We start from the raw sequence: 20,352 nt of genomic DNA on the forward strand, positions 1-20,352 counted from the left end.
AAAACTATAAATACTTAGACAGGAAGTGGCTATTTTAGGTGGAATAAACCTACTAAACCCTACCTTGCTAGCTTGAAAGTACTATTTAGATAAACCGATGAAACTGTACAGAAACTAGTATTTTGGGTGGAATAATCTACAGCCTCTGTTGCAGACACATAATATTGATTTGAATTTCTAATATCTCACAAATAAACAGAGAAAAACATTGCATACAGTGTGTTGTGGTGCTGTGCCAGTGTTCCAGACGGGGCGGTTCTGTTACATGTGTCGGTTTGTTTTGCTCCCACCGGGCTGGTGGCGCTGCGCTGCTCCTCGGCTCCGGCAGCAGACAGACAGTCGGGATGTGGAGTGTGATTGTCGGAGCTGCCTGGGACATGTCCGAGTAGGAAACCTTGCTTTATCACCGCCAACAGCGTCAAAACCCCGTGTCGAAGATGGGGCAGTGCGGCATCACGTCCTCGAAGACGGTGCTGGTCTTCCTGAACCTGATATTTTGGGTGAGTTTTGGAGGTTTGCGCCAGTTTTGAACGTGCGTCACACCGCAGCAGCAGCAGCAGTTAGCTTGATGTGTTTGTGTGCGGCGGCGGCGGTCAGCTGCTAAGCTAACCGACCTTTGTTTCTCCAGGGAGGGATTAGTTTCAGAAGGCATTGGAGGGGAAAGACGTTACACCACTTGTTAGATTCGGTTTATGTTGTTAAATGAATCACATTTATTGCGGCGTTTTACAGCTAAACGACCCGTTTGTTTGTTGTGCTGCTTGCTAAAGTTAAACTGTCACTTTCTGACCCCCCCTGTTCAGACAGAAGCAGCACACATGAGTCAGCAAAACACGTTACTGTTGATTTAAAATGCCACAAGACAGTTCAGTGTATTTATAAAAACCGATATAAGTATCTGTATTGTGTTCAATGGACGAACTGTCAACATGCCAACATGCTTTGTGGTGGTTAAATCTAGTTTATCATGTTCCATTAATTGATCCTAAAGTGTCCTGTTGTTTGTTGTGCAAAATCTGAATTTGCCTGGAGCTGCCAAGTGAACTTACTGAAATAAAAAGTACAGCATGCTTCTCTAAAGAATAACTTTTAGGATCCATCAAATGGAAATACTCTAATTTATATGGAGGTTACTGTCCTCCTCTGAGGATAGGGGCTATTAGTGATGATTTAATAGGAATAATGATAGGAGTAATAATAGCAAAAGCAGAATAGGCTTTAGAGGACAAAATAACAACAAAAAGTCACAGTTCAAACTAAGCAAAGCAAAATTAGGGTGTAGTCTAGATAAAGATCAAGCAATGAGGCAAAAATGCAAAATGTCAATATTAATAATTGCAAATAAGGTAATAAAAGCGATTAAACTTTAAAAGATAAAAAAAAAAATTAAACAACGAGGGCACTGCATATAGTCTTACAAAATGTTTTCTAAAAAGTGATTTAACAGATTCTGTGAGCCTAATCTCCCCAAGCAAGTCGTTTTAAAGCTGACAGCAAAACACTTTCTCCTTTAGATTTAAGCCTCAGCTTTGAAATAGCCAGAAGGGCCCAACCTAAAGGATCCGAGGCTGCAGTCTGGCTCATATGGAGACTCAATTTCTGCTGGGTTACAGGCCAAGATATGCTTTTAAAAAAATTGTTAGTAAAATCTTAAAATCAGTTCTAAAAAGAACAAGGAGCCGGCAGAGGTGATGCACAGGTGATGTGATGTCTTCTGCTAAAAGTAGCAAGAGGCTGAGCTGCTTAGTTCTACATTAGCTGAAGGCAAGAGAGTGACTTTTGGTTTATGCCAAGGAGGGAGTTACAATAGTCAAGCTTATAGAAAATAAGTGCATGGATGACTTACGCTGCTATATACTGCTTCTGTACGTTGAATACTGAGCAACAGCTTTCTGAAAACAACACTATAGCATTCTTTATAGCTGTCATGTTTATCAGTGGTGCAGCAGAACCCAGAAACTTACTTAAATGTGAAAAAAGGCACCATGGAAACAACTTTCACTGGTGCATTGACACCTGGTTTTCTGCTGTCAACAGGACTGAGAAAACAGTTTTTTTTTTTTTTTTGTCACCCACAGGCTGCTGCTGGCATCCTGTGCTATGTTGGAGCCTATGTCTTCATCACATATGATGACTACGATCACTTCTTCGAAGATGTGTACACGCTCATACCAGCAGTGATCATCATTGCTGTTGGAGCCCTCCTTTTCATTATTGGGCTCATTGGATGCTGCGCTACAGTGAGAGAGAGCTACTGTGGACTTACAACGGTTAGTAAACGAGTTGTGTATGCAGTAAAGACGTACTTCAAGGTATAAACTTATTAAATTTAACTTGCCAAAAGCATTTAGTCATTTATCCCATTTGATTGAACAGAAAACTGCAAGGTGTGAACCGATAGGTATAAATACGGTAACTTGAACAGGCCAAAGTAGAAGACTGTATCTTAACTCTTGAAATTCAATCCACAGTTTGTCGTCATTCTCCTGCTGGTTTTCATGACGGAAGTGGCGGTGGTGGTTCTCGGATATGTTTACAGAGCAAAGGTAAGAAAGCCAAATACATTTCAAGACATTTGTTTTGTGACGTAGCTGATCTTTCTGACCACACCCGCCACAATCATTCACTGATAACTTAATCTCGTGTTCGCTGCCACGTTGATTTGTATTGTCCACGGAGATGTGTCAACAAAAGACTAGTCTCACCCTGTTTAACCGTTGCCAGGTTGAAGATGAAGTTAATGGCTCCATTATAAAAGTTTATGACGAGTACAACGGCACCAACAGCAACTCCCAGAGCCGAGCCATCGACTACGTTCAGAGACAGGTGAGGTCAAATGTCCTGTTTGCTGTATCGCCCCGTGCGCTCGTGTTGTTTCACCTTTGTCTATATGCAAGTGCTTGACACTGCTCTTGACTTTTTTTTATTGCTTTCATCTTCAGCTTCAGTGTTGTGGGATCCACAATTACTCAGACTGGCAGCATACGCGCTGGTATGAAGAATCAAAAAATAACAGCGTACCCGTCAGCTGCTGCAAAGCCAGCATCGGAAGCTGCACGGGGTCCCTCACTCGTCCAGAAGATCTTTACCAAGAAGTAAATCAAACTTTGTCAAGTTGTCATACTAATGACATTTTTTTAATAAAATGATTTCACCTAGTAGTTTCACATGCTTAAACCGATTGTGTGTGTGTAGGGTTGTGAAGCTCTGGTTGTGAAGAAGTTGAAGGAGATCATGATGTATGTCATCTGGACTGCTTTGACATTTGCTGCCATCCAGGTATTTCATTTCTATCGATATACCTTGTTCTACATACCATCATGAGGTATTAACTTGGGAGGTGGCTGCCTTGAAAATGTTTTTGTTCTGCTTTACCTGTAAAGCAAACAGACGGTTAGGAGTGAGCAAAAGGTTACAAGCTTCCAGCTGCATTCACCATTTATTTTTTTGTCACCCTGAAACCACATGCGTCTTCGAATCAGCCACAAATTAAAAGCCATTTATGGATTCGTGCTTTCTGTATTAAATACAGTCACTCGTTCACTGTTACCTATCAAGTGCACATTTCTTTTTATAACAGACAGCAAGAGCTTATCAAATAGTTACAGAAGTGTGTTTAAATATAAACTGTGCTTCTTAGCTGTGCTGTAAGACTTGATTAGGTTGTGCAACAAGTTTCCTTTTTTAACTGCACATGAGTTTGTGTTAGCGAAGTGGTGAAGCAAAGGATTATTCTCAAGCATTGTAACTTTAATTAATCTGGCCTATTTATTTTCTGATACGCTATTCGACACTGTGAGATCTTGAAATGTCAATGACGCTCTCTCTTCCCTCTAGATGCTGGGGATGCTGTGTGCGTGTGTCGTGCTGTGTCGCGGAAGCAGAGATCTTCCCTACGAGCCTCTGGTTACAGGGGGCACCTATGCATAAAGGAGAACACGTTTCTCACCACGACACTCAGAATTTACGTGTCGTCGGCGAGAGCATGAAAATAATCTATTACCACACTAACCTTAACACACTAACCATGGCAATCCTATATATTTTACCTGTTTTTCCAAAAAAAGCTGTTGGCCACACTTATAAAAGCCCGACGAGAATGAGACGTTGAAATCGATCTTTTGCTCGGAGGATAGCGCGAGGGTACGTGTGACCTCATTCTTACCAAACCTTGTTAGTCATGTATGGCATTAAATTTGGACAGGGTAATTTCCTCATGTTAGTTTGCACTGTGTGTATGGCGATTTTATTTTTAAATCTGTCATGTACTTAAATAAGAGACTGTATAGTTTGACCTTGGACCTCCACGGCTATTGCTATTGCTACTACTATTCTGCTACTACTACTACTACTACTACTAGCTCAGTTATGGTTGAAACTTTACCTTTCACCAGCAGCATTCTGTCAAATAATGGTCAACGTCACAGCCCAAGTAAACGGCACAGGATATTTTTGTGTGTCAACTGTGTATTTTAACTGGCTTTTGCTTGTCTGAGCTTTATTTTAAGAATCAAACGTTTAGTATGGGGGAGGGAGGGTGTATCTGAAGTGATGTTGCATTCTCAACTTAAGGTAGACTTTATCTCTTCACTGTTTTGGTTTGTTTTTGTCTCAACAGTCTACTGATGGTAGTTTTAGATTCTGATTTGCTGATATGTAGCAGTGGGAAGACATAAGAATGTAAATAAAATGTAAGGATGGTAAAGGGTGGAAATTAAATTAAATATGTTTTCTGGTTTATTCTTTGTCAGAAATCCTTTTTTTTTTTTTTTTACAGATTTTATTTTCTCTTCTATCGGTGTTGTTACTGGATAAACAAGTCATCAAGGTCCCAAATAAGAGAGCTCAGGGCTTTCTCTTGTTGTTGGAGGGGTTCTCATACGCTGTCACATGGTTCGATCTGTGTCGATCTGATGTCGTTAGCCCCGGAGTTTTAAAAGTCTTCAAACTATGTTGGATGTTTCCCATGAAGTATAAACTTCTGTGATGACTAATATAAGTCTCTGACTAAACCCCTTCAGACCACGCTGTATCTGCTTGTATAAGACCTGGCAACCACTGAAACACTATTGTGTGAACTGCACATGCTTAAAATGGCAATAAGAAGACTCAGCTTTGGTTACTTGATAGACACAGCGTTAGCAATGTCGCGCAGTGCCGAGTAACCAGATACCACTGAACTAAAGAGAGCAGACGACTCAGCCACATGACCCGAGAATAGAGCACGGTGTGATCTACGTTAAAAATAGTTTTCATATCGATATCACAGAATAGAGTTGAAGCAGTACTACATTTAATGCAAAATGAGCAGCTTTCTTAATTATTTGGGGCTAAAAATAATGAAAAAGAGAAAGAAAATGTATCTTTTATATGGAATAAATACAGACAAATGCTTCACAAACAATCTGTTTTGCATTTAAAGTACAAATAATAATAATTACATGTAGAAATTATTTATATGGGCCAACAACAGAAGTCAAACAGCAAACTTTTAAGACATAAAATATACAAGAATATTACAGTATATGAATAAACTCTAGTGCCATAATCCTGTGCAAGACATCAGTAAATCTCTCAGCTGGCTTCGGTATGAGAAGCACTCAACACCAGCAGTGAGGATAAGTAATATGATACATATAATATTTTAAATTCCACTCTCATCACTGCTCACATGCGACTCTATCTTGAAGCCCCTGTGCTGCTTTTTAAGAAATTATTATTTTTATTGGTAGAAATGAGACAATCTGTGTAAGTAGGTGCAATGTGCTGTTGTCAGTCTTTCATTCTTGGGTCCAATTCACATTTATGCAATTGTCAGCCACAGTGTCTTTTATATTGCTACCACTAGGTGGAATCAAAGTTGGAAAAGTTCAAATCCTACTCACAGAGGCTTCAGTCATACATGTAAGCGAGATGTGAGATCAAATTATGAGGGGAGTTTGAAATGACAAGGCCTTTAGAGAATGTACATGTGGAAATGTAGTTGTACAGTCCTACATACAGCTGCCAGGTACACTCATTCTTTAGCTAGATAAGAGCCTGGAACCAGTCCGGTGAGGCCGTTTCTTTTCACCGTCCACCAGCCGTCCTGACCTTCCTCAATGACAAAAACAACATCCCCGACAGAAAGACAGAGTTCGTCTTCCCCCTAAACAAGGAGGGAAACAAGCAGTCAGCAGACTATTCTTCAAACGAACAAGTGAAAGTGTCTCATGTAGAGGTTTAGAAGAGATGCTGACCTGTGCCGTGTAGTCGTACACAGCTTTGTACTCCTTACTGGTTGTCTGTGTTGCTTGAAATCCAGGAATGGAAGCGTAGACTCCATCTGATGGTTCTGCTAAAGAGAAATATTCATTTACTGTCTGTAGCCAGTCACAGTTTGCGATTGGGAGTTTTGTATTGCATCAGACAAGCTAAAAGAAATGATCTGAAGTGATTCTTAAAGAGGATGTTATCTGACAATATCCATCCATCCATCATCTATATACCGCTTAATCCTCAGTAGGGTCACAGGGAGCTGGAGTCTATCCCAGCTGACTTAGGGTGAAGGCAGGGGACACCCTGGACAGGTCACCAGTCTATCACAGGGCTACACTTAGAGACAGACAACTCCACGCAGAAAGATCCCGGGTGTCCTCACCGGGACGCGAACCAGCAACCTTCTTGCTGCAAGGTAACAATACTAATCACTGACCCACCTTGCAGCCCTATCTTACAATATATATGTAAAAGTGGAAATTGTTGCAATATTTTTTCCCAACATAAAGCATTTAATCATGCAGTTGTCGATGTGTTTATCTGGTCTTTTTTTTCTGTTCTTGGTCAAGTTTGCTTTCCTACTACCACCATTTAAAGAGGCAGAAGTAGGACTTTTAAATCATTGATAACTTTAGCTAGCAGTTTTAGCTATTGGTTTAAACAACTCTGCTTGCTCTGATCACTTCTGAACAGACGTTAAAGGTGTTAAAACTGATTCCGGTTGGTGGGAGGTGTGACTATACTATATATAACTTTACTGGTGATTCTATCAGTAAAAAATTATACAGACAGCTGACAGATTAAAGAAACATAAAGTGTCTTAGTACGATGTTGAGGTGTTACATGTTGCCAGAGCAGCTTTAGTGCTCCTTGGCATTGAGTTTTTGAATGTTTGTCACAACTGTGTACTTAGACTGGCATCAACTCTTCCCTCTTAGAGGGTAAATGGACCCAAACCATGTCAGCAAAATGCACCCCCACAGCATATCAGAGCCACCACATCCCTTCACTGTTGGGTCAAGAGTTCAGGCTCAACCTTTAATTTGTCATCTATCTGTATTTCATCTCACAGACATCTATAATATTGTGTGTTTATGTGCCTCTGCCAAACACAAAAAAGCTGATATATATACAGTCGTCCTCAAATTATTCATACCCTTCCATTAAAGAAAAGGCAAAACTCACAACAAACTGAAAAAAGTAATAATAAATAAAAATGTGCTAAATTATAATTTTGTGAAATAAGACATTGCTTTGGAATTGTGATTAGAAAAGAATAATTAAAAAAAAAAACTGTCCTGGACAAATTCGAGCACTTTGCTGATGAGCAGTGAACCAAAATCAAAATAGCTGCCAACAGGTGCAGAAGTCTGACTGAGAGTTACAGAAAACACTTGAGTGCAGCGATTGGCTCAAAAGGTTGTTCAGCAAAATATTATGGGTCCCATCATGCTTGTTTGCTTGTTTTTTAATATTTCTGTTGAACCACAATTCAAAAGCAATGTCATGATGTTCATTACATTTTTATTTATTATTACTTTTGTCAATTTCAACTTATTTCAGTGACAGCTGTTCTTTTCCTTCCTTAATGGGAGGGTATGAATACATTTGAGGACGACTGTATGTCTATTTTAACTGCAGAGATGCCCAATCGGATACCCCTGGTGGGGAATCACTTGTATAACAAATAATAACTCCAGTATGTAGCAACATCTTCAGCTGCGGGGGTCAAGTGGCTTTAACAATCACATCTGTCATCATTTAGACATTACAGTGTTACTTGAAAAACATTGGTTCCATACCAGCAGGTTGTGTAACTGGTTCATTGATGCTCAGTTTGGAGCCACTGGAGCAGTTCCCCTGCAGAAGATTTGAAAACCTGGAAATATTTGTAAACCTAGGGATGAAATCATCAAGAGATGTACGAAAGAGGGTTAAAAGCTCATTAAAAAAAAAAAAAATAAAATTCCATTCTCTTTATCATCATTTGTTTCATAATCTTGTGTAATCTCGACCTTTTCATGACTCCTCCGACAAATCCAGCGCTGCCGTTTCTGTCAGCTCCAGAATTACGGTCGTAGTAATTTTGGTACTCCACTGCAGCTGTGACAAGACCATTACAATTCAGTGAATAAAAATCTGTCTCTTCACAGGTCCTGTTTGGCAATGCAGCGACTGTTTCCTGCGCCAAACACTGAGTTGTGTGTTTAAGCTTCAGGTGTGAGATAATATTAAAATTTTCAACTGGGAACATATTCAAATCCAAATCAGGAAGGCAGCATGGCGAGTGCCGACCATACCTGGAGGAGATGAGCCGCTTCTTTTCGTCTCCACAAAGCTATTATTGTCTGTGACGATGTCGCACTGTTCCAACGTTTTCCTCACGTTCTCGTAACACTGAAAGAGAAGTTTGTCCAGAATGAATTCCAAACATTACAGTCGGGCGTATTGACTTTGCTGAGGGTCAGTCCGGTGTAGACGTGTGAAAACAGCTGCACCTACCTCATCGTCTTTCACACTCTGCATTGATAAGTGGTTACAGTGCACCCACAAGGCGTTCCTTAGGACGCTGATGCGGTCTTCTTCTTGCTGTTGAAACATCTGTAGAACAACAGGTTGATTGGAAAAGTTGTAAATAACCTAGAAAACATGAGTGTATGCACAGTTCTACAATCAGCAGTGCAAATGGCAGCTTTCTTGCATGAAATAAAATGCCCAATGTGGCCTTTAGTCTTTGCAATCTGTCTACAAAAAGGTTTAAAGCTGTAATTTAAATGCTTTTTAATGCTTCATAGCTTTCACACATACATGGTTTTTACTAAATTCATGTGCAGCTTTAAATTGAAGTTTGAACTTCAGCTTTCTCTTTTGTTTCCTGGTATATTTCATGTGAGTGTGCGTGTGTGTGTTTGAATGTCATGTGTGGTGGTGTACCAACTACAAATGCCCATATAAGAATGTGTGAAGTGGTTGAATGTCTGTCTAAGCTTTGTGGATGTTATCACAAAAAGGAAGACTTGGCTGGCCGGAAACATTTTTGTAGATTAGTGACTCACTGTGTTGCCTTCTTATGGGAAGTGTTACACATCCTCATTGACAAAACAGGCCTCGGGTATTGCCACTCTTGGTCTAAGTCTGTACGTTTTAAAACCCATCAAGCATACCTCACAGGATTCAATGTGTGTTGATTCCCACTCTTGGCGGACCTTGTCCAGCTGTCCAATATTGGAAATGTAATGTTTTTCTAAAGACAAATGAAATGATTGCAAAGAAAATCAGCAACTCTTCTGTAATTTCTAGAATGCAGATTGAAAAGTAAAGAGCATAAATGCACCATTGACGCGTGTAAAGTTATGCAAACAGTAGGCTGGTTTATGTACTGCCTCAAAGCCTATTTCTGGAATCCTCAGTAAGAGAGAAGTTAAAGTGACCACTGTCCTAAAAAGAAAATTTCTGGTAAACCACCGCAGCTTCCTGCATGAGATGACATCGTCATTGCAAGAATATGGCAAATAAGTTGACTTAATGTGCGTCCTTACCAGCCTCTTCTGCAGTATCTCTGCACTGTTTAGATTTGTTGTTCAACTGAAAGAGAAAAGAAAACACAGAGTGATGCATCGGCTTTATACGTGCCAACTCAAAGCTTGTATCAAACACAAGCTGCAAAATAAAGTCACAGCAGATGATAACTACATTACAAAAAGAGAACAGAAAATTGAATTTCCCCATTTTGTCAGTGTTATCTCAGACTCTCGCATCTAATTTAAAAATACACCTTCGTCTTATCGATAAAAAATTACATAGCATGTACTTGTTTACAGTATATTGAACTAATAGTGGGTAGTTGCTATGCAGTGAGTGTGGAACAAATCAGGAACCACTTAATTAAATATTAACAAATACTTCCTGAACAACTAATACGATGATGAGCTGCTTGAGAACAGGCTCGTTGTGACAGTCTATGGCAACACATTATTAACAAATCAATAAATAATGTTTGCTTTGGAAATATCTACACTCATCATACATTTCACTTTCTAAATTAGCATCAGTTGAGCAGCACAACACTAATTAATCAGTCATCACCTCATCTTTAGTTTCCTTTTTTGTGCAAGCCATTAGTTCAACCTGATATTAATTAATGCACCGCTTTACCTGAGGGTTAACAAAAAGGGGAAGCAATGTTCAAGTGATCATGAAGTAATGAGGGATTACACAATGCTCAGTACAATGTATTACTTAAAAGAGTAACTCGTGATTTTTGTATCGCTCTGCTTCAGAGTTCAATAAAAACAACTCGAGGAGATTATCTGCCGTGCATCGAGTGGCAGGTCAGTTCTCCGTCAGCTCGTCTGCTATATAGTCCTCCGCTGTGAGTTATTCAGGAAGAACAAAAAATGCTAAAGTTAGGTTTTTAATTTCATCTTATTTGACCCCCAGCTGTTCTTCTTTTAGCTGATTCATTTGTATTAAAAATTGAAATGCTCTAATTATTCTCAGTAATTTAAATATTTTGCTAATTGTGCCTTTCACTATTTTTATTGTGAATGAATAAATGAATGAATGAAATATTTAGTTTGAACAAAAATAAAAGTAAAACAAAGTAAAAAACAAGGGGAAAAAATGTAAAAACATCAGCTTGAAAAGGAGCAGGAAGAAGTATAAACTTATTAACTCCCACCCCCTTATCAGCCCATGATTCATTATAATATTACATGTTCCTATATATAGTAAATGGATCGTCACTCTTATCCAAGTTTCTTACTTGTATGTGTACTTTTATTTTCTTATTATGCTATATTGTAAATGGGGCGGGCTGCAAGGTGGAGCGGTGGTTAGCACCGTTGCCTCGCAGCAAGAAGGTCGCCGGTTTGCGTCCCGGTGAGGACACCCAGGAGTTTGCATGTTCTCCCTGTGCAGTGTGGGTTCTCTCCGGGTTCCCCTGCCTGCACCCTGAGTCAGCTGGGATAGACTCCAGCCCCCCACGTGACCCTAGTGAGGATTAAGTGTTGTATAGATAATGGATGGATTGTCATTCTTATCCTAGTTTCTTACTTGTATGTGTACATCTTTTATTTTCTTATTTTGCTTTATTGTAAATGGGGTGTCCAAACTTCAACATAAAGTGAAATTAATTAGTAAATGAATGAACAAGCAAATCTTTACTGATTTAGTCCTTACTAATTCCCCTGAGGAAGGTGTAAAGTGTGACCACTCACTCTCTAACATAAAACATATTTTCAAAACAGAGTCCAGCGATTGAACAGGCAAAATGCAAATAACCGAGACACGCTTCTGGCAGATATTTCCGCTTCACTGCTCAGAATTTCCAGAGTTTGACACTACAGGGCTGTTTTCATGGTCATCTGCTGAAGCACTATGCATCTAAAGTTGTGTACTATGAAGCATACAACAACAACAACAACCAAGAACTGACTGTTAAGTAAAGTAGGAGAATTCTACCCACAGTTATACATTTATTTTCATTATAATTAATATCACTCGAAGCAGAGTCTTTCTTTGTATTAATGGATCTTTAAATACTAATTACCTCATTTTTAAGAGCAAAAAAAAAACACAACAACCTGAACAGAAGTGGAAAACTACGCTCTTTCTGTTAGAAAAATGAAGCCGTGTACTGATTTACACCACAGAGCAGATTTACCTTCTCTATCTGTTTGGGAGTAGCCGTGGGAGCGCTGCCCATCTTCTCAGCCGTTTGCTCGGCGTCATCCGCCTCCTTGCAACGCTGCTCATAGGACTTTTTTGACTGGGGGGGAAACAAGAGAAACCACATGAAACCATAGTATAACACCCATGCTTTTGGGTGTCACTTACAGTTCTATGAACACTTGACAGGAAAAGGAAGATGAGGGGGGGCTACAGTCAGAAAGGAGATGTCATGCATTTGCACCAGGAGAAGCAAATAAGATCACTCACTTCCTTCCTCACAGTGGAGAAAAAGCGTCAGCTCTGGCTCCTACATGTATCTGTCAGACTACCACGAGCATTAATTTATTCGATGTTGTCCTAAATATAGAAGGCGATGTTCTTCTCTCAGATGCTTTCACAGTGAGACCCTGCTGCACCTCAGGTCATTTCTTTGCATTTGTATGCTGAAGCTTGCTGCACTAAACCTGTTGTTTCATTCTGCTACGTGCATATAATGAAATGGTCTGACCCACAAATCTCTGTCTGTCGTGATAATGCAAAAATGATCTTACTTCTGTTGTTTTCTTGTAGAGGGAGACTTTTGTTTTCTGGACCTTCTCCATGATGGCTTCAAACTAAGAGGCAAAGATGGCAATGTTAAAGCAGAAAGTCATAAGAAAACCACAGACAGACAGCTCCTCTTTCTGATTTCCTCTTTGTGCAAGGACAAAAAAAACAAACATTTCATGGGTACCTTTTTTCTCTGTTCTTTCTGTCGCTCTCTGAACTGCTCCATTCTCTTCACCTCCTCCTTTAGGAGCCCAGATAGCTGAATGTGCAAGTTTCCTGTGTTTTCAATTTCTGAAAAAAATCCCCAAAGCATATAAGCTAAAAAATGAAATGCCACACACAGAACTGGCAGGCCTTAAAGAACAAAACTTATGAAGGGAAATGTATGTTGTGCTTACGTGTTTTCATTTCATCAAATGAAGCTCTCAAAGTGCTGTGAAAACAAAGTGAACAAAGGACTCTTTTAGAAGATGCAAACATTGAACTCGTATTGACACTTGTTTGCACCCACATGCACACCTACCAGATCTCGTACAAGCCCCCGGCCTTTCGGGCTATTGTGATCAGTTCCTTTCCATATTTCTCCTCTGCTGATGCCCTGCGTTGACATTTACAAATGATAGAGTAGACTTAGGTATTAATGAGGTAACTTTATTAATACATGTACGATTTACAGGAAATCCGTGAGCCCACCTCATTTTCAACAGCTCCTCCATGTCTTTGCACGTCCGTCGGCCATCATTAAGTCTTTGAATGATGGCCTCATAGCCAGTGTTGCTGATGAAGTCCTCTCCCTGGAAGCATAAAGCAACAGATACCGTCAGAAATGAGCAAATCTCAAGATCGGATGTTAAATTTAAAAGACGACGCTGCTGTCGATCACCTTTAAACAATCGCTGATGATGAAGTTTTACTGACTGGTTTAGATTGTTTGTTTTTTTGTTTGTTTTCTAATGTTCCATTCAGAGGTATTGTGGCATCTCATCAACAGTAAAATGGAAACTGCTATGTTCTGAGTTCTCAATGGAAAATGAAAATGATAGAGTTACATTTGACATGTGAACATTGAAACCAGAACATTTTAAGAGGGATAGGGAAGCACAGAACTTCTGGTACGGTTCAGCTGATCGTCCACTGGCTGGTTCCTCCTGCTTCGCTTGAGGTCACGGTACAACAGTTTTAGTGGGTTGGCAGCTAGTTGACCTCTTGTCTGTTGCACAAACATGTTAAAATATACTCTGGACAGTTCTGAAAATGCGAAGTGAGTTGATCAGATGCACGAAAGAGAGATGCCAGCTGCCTGATTACCCTAAATGATGATGTAGAACACAATACCACCATTATGTGATTGTGGTGAGGTACTATTTTGGTGTTACATGCAATTGAAAAATGTTGTACTGAGAGATAACTGTTACGTTTGTGCGACATTTCTGGTTTTAGATAAACTAGAGAACACAAACACAACCTAAATTTTTTTTTTTTTTAAAGTTCTTGCTTATCAATACTTAAAGTAACAACTGAGTCAATTTCAAAATGCAACAACAACAACAAAAAGAACGAACAAAAAAACTGAAATCAAGGATTTTTTCCAACGCTCCAGTGAACATGCTGAACACACCACCAGTTTCACAGTTGAGCAAATCTCATGGTGAACCTCAGTAATAATCAGTAGGAAAAATGAAAACTTAGCAGCATTACACCAACTCACCCAAAAGGCATCTTTAAATTGCAATGTCATCTCTGCCGCGGTTAAAAAAAAGGAGCTCCCGTTAAGAGAATCAGCTTTAAATCACTTTTAAACCTCCCAGCAGCAGCGTAGCAGCCTGTTGCTTGGTGCGAGTGAAACGGATCATGACACATTCAGGAAGCGAACCCTCGCACAGCAAACTCTCACTCGCTCACTCATTTGATTTAAATGAGGAAGAGCTGCGACATGACAGCAGTTACAAAAAGCCAACTGACGTGAAATGACAGTTGACGCCATGCAAAAACGATTGTCCCACAAATGTCATGAAAACAAACTCCACAATTTATTTCCAGGTACAGGGCTGTTGGTTCGCATCAACAACATGTGATTTGTGAAGTTGTTTTTTGTTAAAATGTCCTTAAAAAGTTGTTACAATTGTACTTGCAGCATCATGTTTCTTCAGGAATTCCCCCAGAATATTATGCAAACCAGCGCCTTAGCTTAGCAACATGTACTATTTAGTAAGGCCTCTGATGTTCAGATTTTGCTGACACTCCTTTTAGATGACGATCCTTTACAAACATAATGCTGCAATGTGGGTTATTTAATATTGCAAATGATCACTGACGGATAAGATCTCTGACACAAGCGCCGTGACTCATTTCAAAACTACCTCAAGGGAAAAAAACTACATTACAACAAACAAGACAACAGTAAACAAAGAACATACAGCTATAACTCGTCGTGCGATACATGCAGCTGTCTGCCGTAGTCTGTCACTTCGCTGTTCATGAATGTTTCTTGATTTTTCAAAACTTCGGCCTGTGAGATCTTCCCGTCTCCATCGTGGTCCATTTCTTTGATGAGGTGAAGAGCCTGTTGATGAAAGTAGGAGAAAAGAAGTATCTCAATGGATATGCGTCCATACCATCTTGTAGAAACATCATCCTCTAATGTATTCATACCCTCCCATTAAAGAAGGAAAAAAAACAGCTGTCACTGAAATAAGTTGAAATTGACAAAAGTAATAATAAACAAAAATTTAATGAAAATCATCACATTGCTTTTGAATTTTGTTTCAACAGAAATATTAAAAGAAGAAAAAAAAAAAAAGCAAACAAGCATGATGGGACCCATAAACTAATATTTTGTTGAAACAACCCTTTAGGTCAATCGCTGCAATCAAGTGTTTTCTGTAACTCTGCACTTCTGCACCTGTTGACAGGTATTTTGACTTTGGCCCACTGCTCATCAGCAAAGTGCTCTAATTTGTCCAGGACAGTTTTTTTTTATTATTATTATTATTCTTTTCAATTGAATTTCCCTTCTGGGATAAATAAAGTATTTTTCACTTCATTCATTTAATTTTATTTCATTTCATTTCATTTCAACCACAATTCAAAAACAATGTCTTATTTCACTAAATTATAATTTAGCAAATTTTTATTTATTATTACGTTTTTCAGTTTCTAGTTATTTGAGTGACTATTGTGAGTTTTGCCTTAACGGAAGGGTATGAATACATTTGAGGACGACTGTATATTACGACAAAAAAGTAGCTAAAGGAGCATATTGTATGTGAAAACTTAAGAGTTCTGTGTTCTGTATGTAATAAAAATATAAACACAGCCCACATTTCATAAAACTCTATCTTTTTTTTTAACATAAGGGAATTGATCACTGTTGGATGGATGTCATAAAAGAACCAAGTACGTAAAATATTGGAAAAGATAACAGGCAGATGGAGAGTGCAGTCAAACACTAGAAATCACAAGTCAGCAATGAGTCACATATCTGAGACGCACAGACTTTATGAGGATGTTGATTCTGGTTGTGTCCCATTGTTCCTAAAAGGCTTGGTGACATTTTGGGTGACAGGATCAAAATATTCATGTTGCAGATCGTCTGTCGTACTATGCTGTTTGAGATAACTCCTCAGATTACAAATGGTGAATTTGCGGATGTTCAGGTGTGCAACTCTAACTGACATATCAGCATCCAGCAGGCCAACAGCACGCTCTTATCTTTGTCTTGTCGTCTGTGGCATCGAGTCAATTGAATAAAGCGTTTCAAAGTGTTTTAAAGTGGCCTTTTATAGTCACAGGTCAAAGTAGTGCCTGTGTGCTCGTCAGTCTATTTGTCATTTAGAGCTACACCTGACTGGATTGTTGATTAACTCAGCGGTTGAGAATTTGTCACCACAAGAACCCCTCGCAAGTGGTTTCATTTAAGCAATTTCTGAACTAAACAAATTAGATTTGTACTGGTAAAGACAGAAGATCATTTGCATGCTGTGTTAATATTTTTGTTCTGGGCACATGATGGAACAGCTGAGTCTTACTTCCTCTCTTGCTGAACCGTAGCTATTGGGTGCAACCCAGCGGAGCTGCTCCTCTCGGCCAAGCCTGCCATCCTTATCTTGATCGTAGAGTTCTTTGAATCGCACTGTTTCTTCAATCTCCCACTGTGACGGAGAATCCTCTGTTGAACGAAAAACACAATGTCAACGTTGCATAGATGGTAAAGATTAAACACAGCAGAGGAAACTAAAAGACAAAGACCTCATACTAAAATGTTTTTTTTCAGGGTAAGTATCACCATGCCATAATAATAAAGGTATTTAAGCTGTAAAAAAGAGAGCACATAGGAGTTTGGGGATTTTTGAGATCCCATCCAAAGGGTACCTCAAACAAGCTAATTGTAAATCCAGTTAGCACTTATACTCAAACATTTTTTTAGCCCCATTCAGGACTTTTGGGGTCATCAGGACCCCAGGCCATTTGGTTTAGGTGACAGGTGTTGTTTTTTTTTTATTTTTGAATTTTTTTTATTTTTTATTTTAAAAAAGAAGGACATTTGTCTTGCATTTGGCACCAAAAATACGTCAACTTATCAGAACATTTATTCAACATAGTATAAAAGTCTATAATGAATATCAACAAATATTTTGCACAGATTCCTTCTTGGTGTCCAATGGACCCCGAAAGACCTCCTACGTAACATGAAAGTCCTGAAAAGGGTTGAGCTGGTTATGTTGTACGATAATCGCTGTGGTCTTACCTTCCCCACGAACATCTCCAATAAATTCACTTAGCGTGATGAATCCATCTTTATCAGTATCATATTCACTCAGTACATCTTCAATGGCAAAGTCCTGTTAGAAAAATCAATCAATTTTAACATGACATACAAAGTGCGCTCTTATAATACGGATAAATACATGATCATATTATTGTTGCAGGAAATGTGTCTTACAGCCATGTGATCCACTTCAGAAGGATGTGTGAAGGCGAGAAACTCTGTCACGTTCAGGCCAGGTGTACCGTCCACATCAGCGAAATCAAAGCGCCTCCTCTCCTTCAGGTGGAGCTAACAGAGATATGAGCCGTGTTAGAGAAATATGAATTTGTGGCATCATGTTGTAACAAGACAGCTACTATATGCTTACATGTCTGAGAGACTCCTGCTCCGGATCCTCCAGAACAGCGTCGTCATCAAACCTAAAAAGCTGGTCATGAGCGACTGTGTTGTATTCCTCCCACGTTACAACACCGTCTTTGTCAACGTCAAACTCGGGGAACCGCTCCCCTGCATCATCCAGAGCGTATCTTCTGTAGACCTGCTGAATCCACAGGGTGATCTCCTCTGTGGATTAAACAGACAGCAGGCTGAGCTCGGCCTTTCCTTTATTTCATCTTAGCTTTCTTTCCAGAAACATAAAGTTACCTGCACTGAGAAGACTATCACCATTCGTATCAATCTTCTTCACAATTTCCATCATCTTCCTCTTCTGATCTGCTGGGCTGAGCTTCTTCAGCTCCTCAGTGGTCTAGAAATGCATGAAAAGAAGTGGGGCAAAGAGTGAGTAAGAAAGAGTGAAACAGATGGAGAGTGAGAGAAAACAAACATGAAGCAACCTCATCTCCCAGCAGAACATTCATGTCGTGTTCAGGGTTGTGCTGCTGGCCGATGTAATGATCCTCATGGAGATGTTTGTGGGAGTTTTGTCCAAGACCAAAGTGAAGCAACAGCAAGACCAGCAATGATGTGGATTCCATCTGTTGGGTAATAATAATAATAATAATTAAGAGCAAAGAGTTGAAAACACAACAAACAGACCTGACAAAATGCAACTGTGCAGCCTGGTGGTCAGCTGGTGGAAAACCACAGCAGAAACCTGTGAAACCTAACGTGAGCTTTTTAAAATGACGAGTGACTGCACAGAAGGGCAAAAGGCAAAGTGGGAGTATAGGAAGTTGCTGAAATGTTAATTAATTACTGTTTATTTGTTGGAGAGACAGAGAGTGAATTAGAGGCTTACATGAGTTGAGAAAAAACTAACAGCATTAGTTAAAGCAAATGAACAAAGTTAAAGACAACACAAACAAGCCAGCTGTAACAGAACCGTGACAAAGCTAACAAATTAAGTAAATAGAGGGGGTTGATGGCTTTACCGTGCAAAGTTCTTCCTGCAAGTCTTTACACCCGCGTCAAGTGCCCTGATGGAGGAATGTACTTCTGGTCGGAAATTTCAAAATAAAAGTTTTAGTGCTTATCAGCGGAATGCACTATATAATGGTTTTGTATGCACAAAGACTTCCCTTGTCTTGTATTGACGACACGGGACATGTGAGTGATGACAGAGTTTACCGAAACAATAGTTTAATAGTGTATCTGAGAAATTAACTGTACTGGTGCATGGGTGTCCGTGTCATCTAAAAAAATAGTTCATTTGCCAAATATGTTACTGGGTTCAAGGCTGGAGAAGCTTTCACTCGTTTAAATATTTAGTGTGAAGGTTTCAGCTTGATGACCTGAATTAGAATATCATTTCTGAGTGGACGAGCACAGAAGCAATAAACGGTAACAGACTGAGAAATGATATTTTTAAAAATCTGGTATATTGAAGAAGGAATTTGTGTCAGCTTAATGTTTTGTGCAGTTGACCACTATAATTGTCCTTACAATCAATTAATTAGTCACTATTGTTGTAGTTTCATTTATCTATTTTCATATTGCGATTTATCAAAGCACCACCGGGATCAATGTGTGTGAATGAATGATTGACAATTGATTGTATGCACTTTGAGTTACTCCTTGAGTAAGAAAAGCGCTATATAAATCTAATCTATTATTATTATTATTATTATTATTATTATTACTTCAATTACCTAGGTTCATTCTATTTTTATATATGCACTGTTTATGCTGTTGTTATTACTTATATTGTACACATCTTAGCACATTCAGACTGTTCCGAAAACTACTTTTACTCCACTTTTACACTGCACTGCACTTTTAATGCTTCTTTTGCACTTCTTGTGCTCACATTGGCAATTAAAAACAAATGTTGACTTTCTACTTGTCTCCTAATAAATATGAGCATACCATATGATTCTTGGCTTTCCTTGTAGAAAATCTTTAATTTGTGGCAAAATTGTTGTCTTACACAAACTTTCTCAATCAAAATTTTGCAGCCCTTTAACCGAGACATGGTAAGTTTTTTTATACATATATACAAATCTAGAGACAAGATGGATTTAATAGGAGTTTAAATCTGCTTATGAGGGTAGTTATAGTTGGCTCAGGCCTTAGATCCTAATGTATAATGTTCCACAAGTGTCTTTTATATAGCTTCATATTACTTATTGAATAGGAAGCAAACTATTTCCATGACATCACAGAGAGCTACAGTTTCATATTAATAATGTATTTTGGGGGTAAGCCATTTAAAGCATAAGAGAAATCTGACCTGAGCTTGCAGTGGCTCTTAATGTAGTTACAGCACAAAAAAAAGCCTAAGCTAGAGTAACAGCAATGCTGAGCACAGATACAATGTAAATACATGACTATGTATACAGGGAAGGAAAATAGAGACATTGATAACAAATAGAGCAAGAAAATGACATACTAATGAGGAAGAATGTGTTGTACTCTTTTTAAGTGTGTTTTTATGCTTGGTGTAGCTATCTTTTATCAATTTAAAAATGGTCACGTCTAAATGTTTTTTATTTCCAATGCAGGTTGCTCTTTGTTACCGCCTTCCTGCTGTTTGAAGGCAACTTTACAGATTCTGTTAAATCAACCTAACATCCACCATCGTCCCGCCCGATCTTCGTCGTTGCCATGGTAGACAATTTTTAGGCCCGCCCAAGAGAATTTGGTCCCACCCTTTAACCTAAATT

General features: G+C 39.1%; 3 protein-coding genes across 7 annotated transcripts; 1 reads left to right on the top strand and 2 right to left on the bottom strand.

Moving 5' to 3' along the window:
* The first annotated feature begins 299 nt into the window (after positions 1 to 299).
* Positions 300 to 4,740, top strand: tspan3a (tetraspanin 3a). The gene is made up of 7 exons (XM_008282118.1): positions 300 to 500; positions 2,079 to 2,270; positions 2,472 to 2,546; positions 2,725 to 2,826; positions 2,943 to 3,095; positions 3,196 to 3,279; positions 3,838 to 4,740. The coding sequence occupies exons 1-7, from the start codon at positions 438 to 440 to the stop codon at positions 3,928 to 3,930; spliced, it is 762 nt and encodes a 253-aa protein (XP_008280340.1). The 5' UTR covers positions 300 to 437; the 3' UTR covers positions 3,931 to 4,740.
* Positions 4,741 to 5,271: 531 nt separating this feature from the next.
* On the bottom strand, positions 5,272 to 14,399 carry pstpip1a (proline-serine-threonine phosphatase interacting protein 1a). 4 transcript variants are annotated; one of them, XM_008282117.1, is made up of 15 exons: positions 14,189 to 14,399; positions 13,174 to 13,274; positions 13,004 to 13,078; positions 12,879 to 12,913; positions 12,665 to 12,771; positions 12,483 to 12,545; positions 11,924 to 12,028; positions 9,798 to 9,843; positions 9,423 to 9,502; positions 8,761 to 8,859; positions 8,559 to 8,655; positions 8,274 to 8,361; positions 8,061 to 8,137; positions 6,240 to 6,334; positions 5,272 to 6,148 (listed from the first exon to the last, which is right to left on the bottom strand). In XM_008282117.1, the coding sequence occupies exons 1-15, from the start codon at positions 14,216 to 14,218 to the stop codon at positions 6,017 to 6,019; spliced, it is 1,230 nt and encodes a 409-aa protein (XP_008280339.1). In that variant the 5' UTR covers positions 14,219 to 14,399; the 3' UTR covers positions 5,272 to 6,016. The 4 variants fall into 4 exon arrangements, with proteins under 4 accessions (XP_008280339.1, XP_008280338.1, XP_008280337.1 ...); XM_008282116.1 differs by having other exon boundaries at positions 6,240 to 6,337; XM_008282115.1 differs by having other exon boundaries at positions 8,061 to 8,155.
* Positions 13,187 to 18,677, bottom strand: rcn2 (reticulocalbin 2). Of its 2 annotated transcripts, XM_008282112.1 has the most exons (9): positions 18,622 to 18,677; positions 18,085 to 18,225; positions 17,894 to 17,996; positions 17,616 to 17,812; positions 17,423 to 17,536; positions 17,228 to 17,321; positions 16,509 to 16,648; positions 14,898 to 15,043; positions 13,187 to 13,274 (listed from the first exon to the last, which is right to left on the bottom strand). In XM_008282112.1, the coding sequence occupies exons 2-8, from the start codon at positions 18,223 to 18,225 to the stop codon at positions 14,900 to 14,902; spliced, it is 933 nt and encodes a 310-aa protein (XP_008280334.1). In that variant the 5' UTR covers positions 18,622 to 18,677; the 3' UTR covers positions 13,187 to 13,274; positions 14,898 to 14,899. The 2 variants fall into 2 exon arrangements, with proteins under 2 accessions (XP_008280334.1, XP_008280333.1); XM_008282111.1 differs by lacking the exon at positions 13,187 to 13,274 and having other exon boundaries at positions 14,489 to 15,043.
* Between the last annotated feature and the right edge of the window lie 1,675 nt (positions 18,678 to 20,352).

Source organism: Stegastes partitus, unplaced genomic scaffold, assembly GCF_000690725.1.
Source record: "Stegastes partitus isolate 25-593 unplaced genomic scaffold, Stegastes_partitus-1.0.2 Scaffold259, whole genome shotgun sequence".
Lineage (NCBI taxonomy): Eukaryota > Metazoa > Chordata > Actinopteri > Pomacentridae > Stegastes > Stegastes partitus.

Bases quoted from the DNA above. Each gene is read 5' to 3' on its own strand.
- tspan3a (XM_008282118.1), top strand. From the start codon at position 438: ATGGGGCAGTGCGGCATCACGTCCTCGAAGACGGTGCTGGTCTTCCTG. The intron at 3,096-3,195 runs GTAAATCAAACT...GTGTGTGTGTAG, and splicing joins CAGAAGATCTTTACCAAGAA to GGTTGTGAAGCTCTGGTTGT. The intron at 3,280-3,837 runs GTATTTCATTTC...TCTTCCCTCTAG, and splicing joins TGACATTTGCTGCCATCCAG to ATGCTGGGGATGCTGTGTGC.
- pstpip1a (XM_008282113.1), bottom strand. From the start codon at position 14,218: ATGACATTGCAATTTAAAGATGCCTTTTGG. The intron at 12,546-12,664 runs GTACCCATGAAA...TTTGCCTCTTAG, and splicing joins AGAAAGAACAGAGAAAAAAG to TTTGAAGCCATCATGGAGAA. The intron at 6,338-8,060 runs GTATGGAACCAA...ATTTCTCTTTAG, and splicing joins ACCAGTTACACAACCTGCTG to CAGAACCATCAGATGGAGTC.
- rcn2 (XM_008282112.1), bottom strand. From the start codon at position 18,225: ATGGAATCCACATCATTGCTGGTCTTGCTGTTGCTTCACTTTGGTCTT. The intron at 17,997-18,084 runs GTTGCTTCATGT...ATGCATTTCTAG, and splicing joins ATGTTCTGCTGGGAGATGAG to ACCACTGAGGAGCTGAAGAA. The intron at 17,813-17,893 runs GTAACTTTATGT...TTTAATCCACAG, and splicing joins TGATAGTCTTCTCAGTGCAG to AGGAGATCACCCTGTGGATT.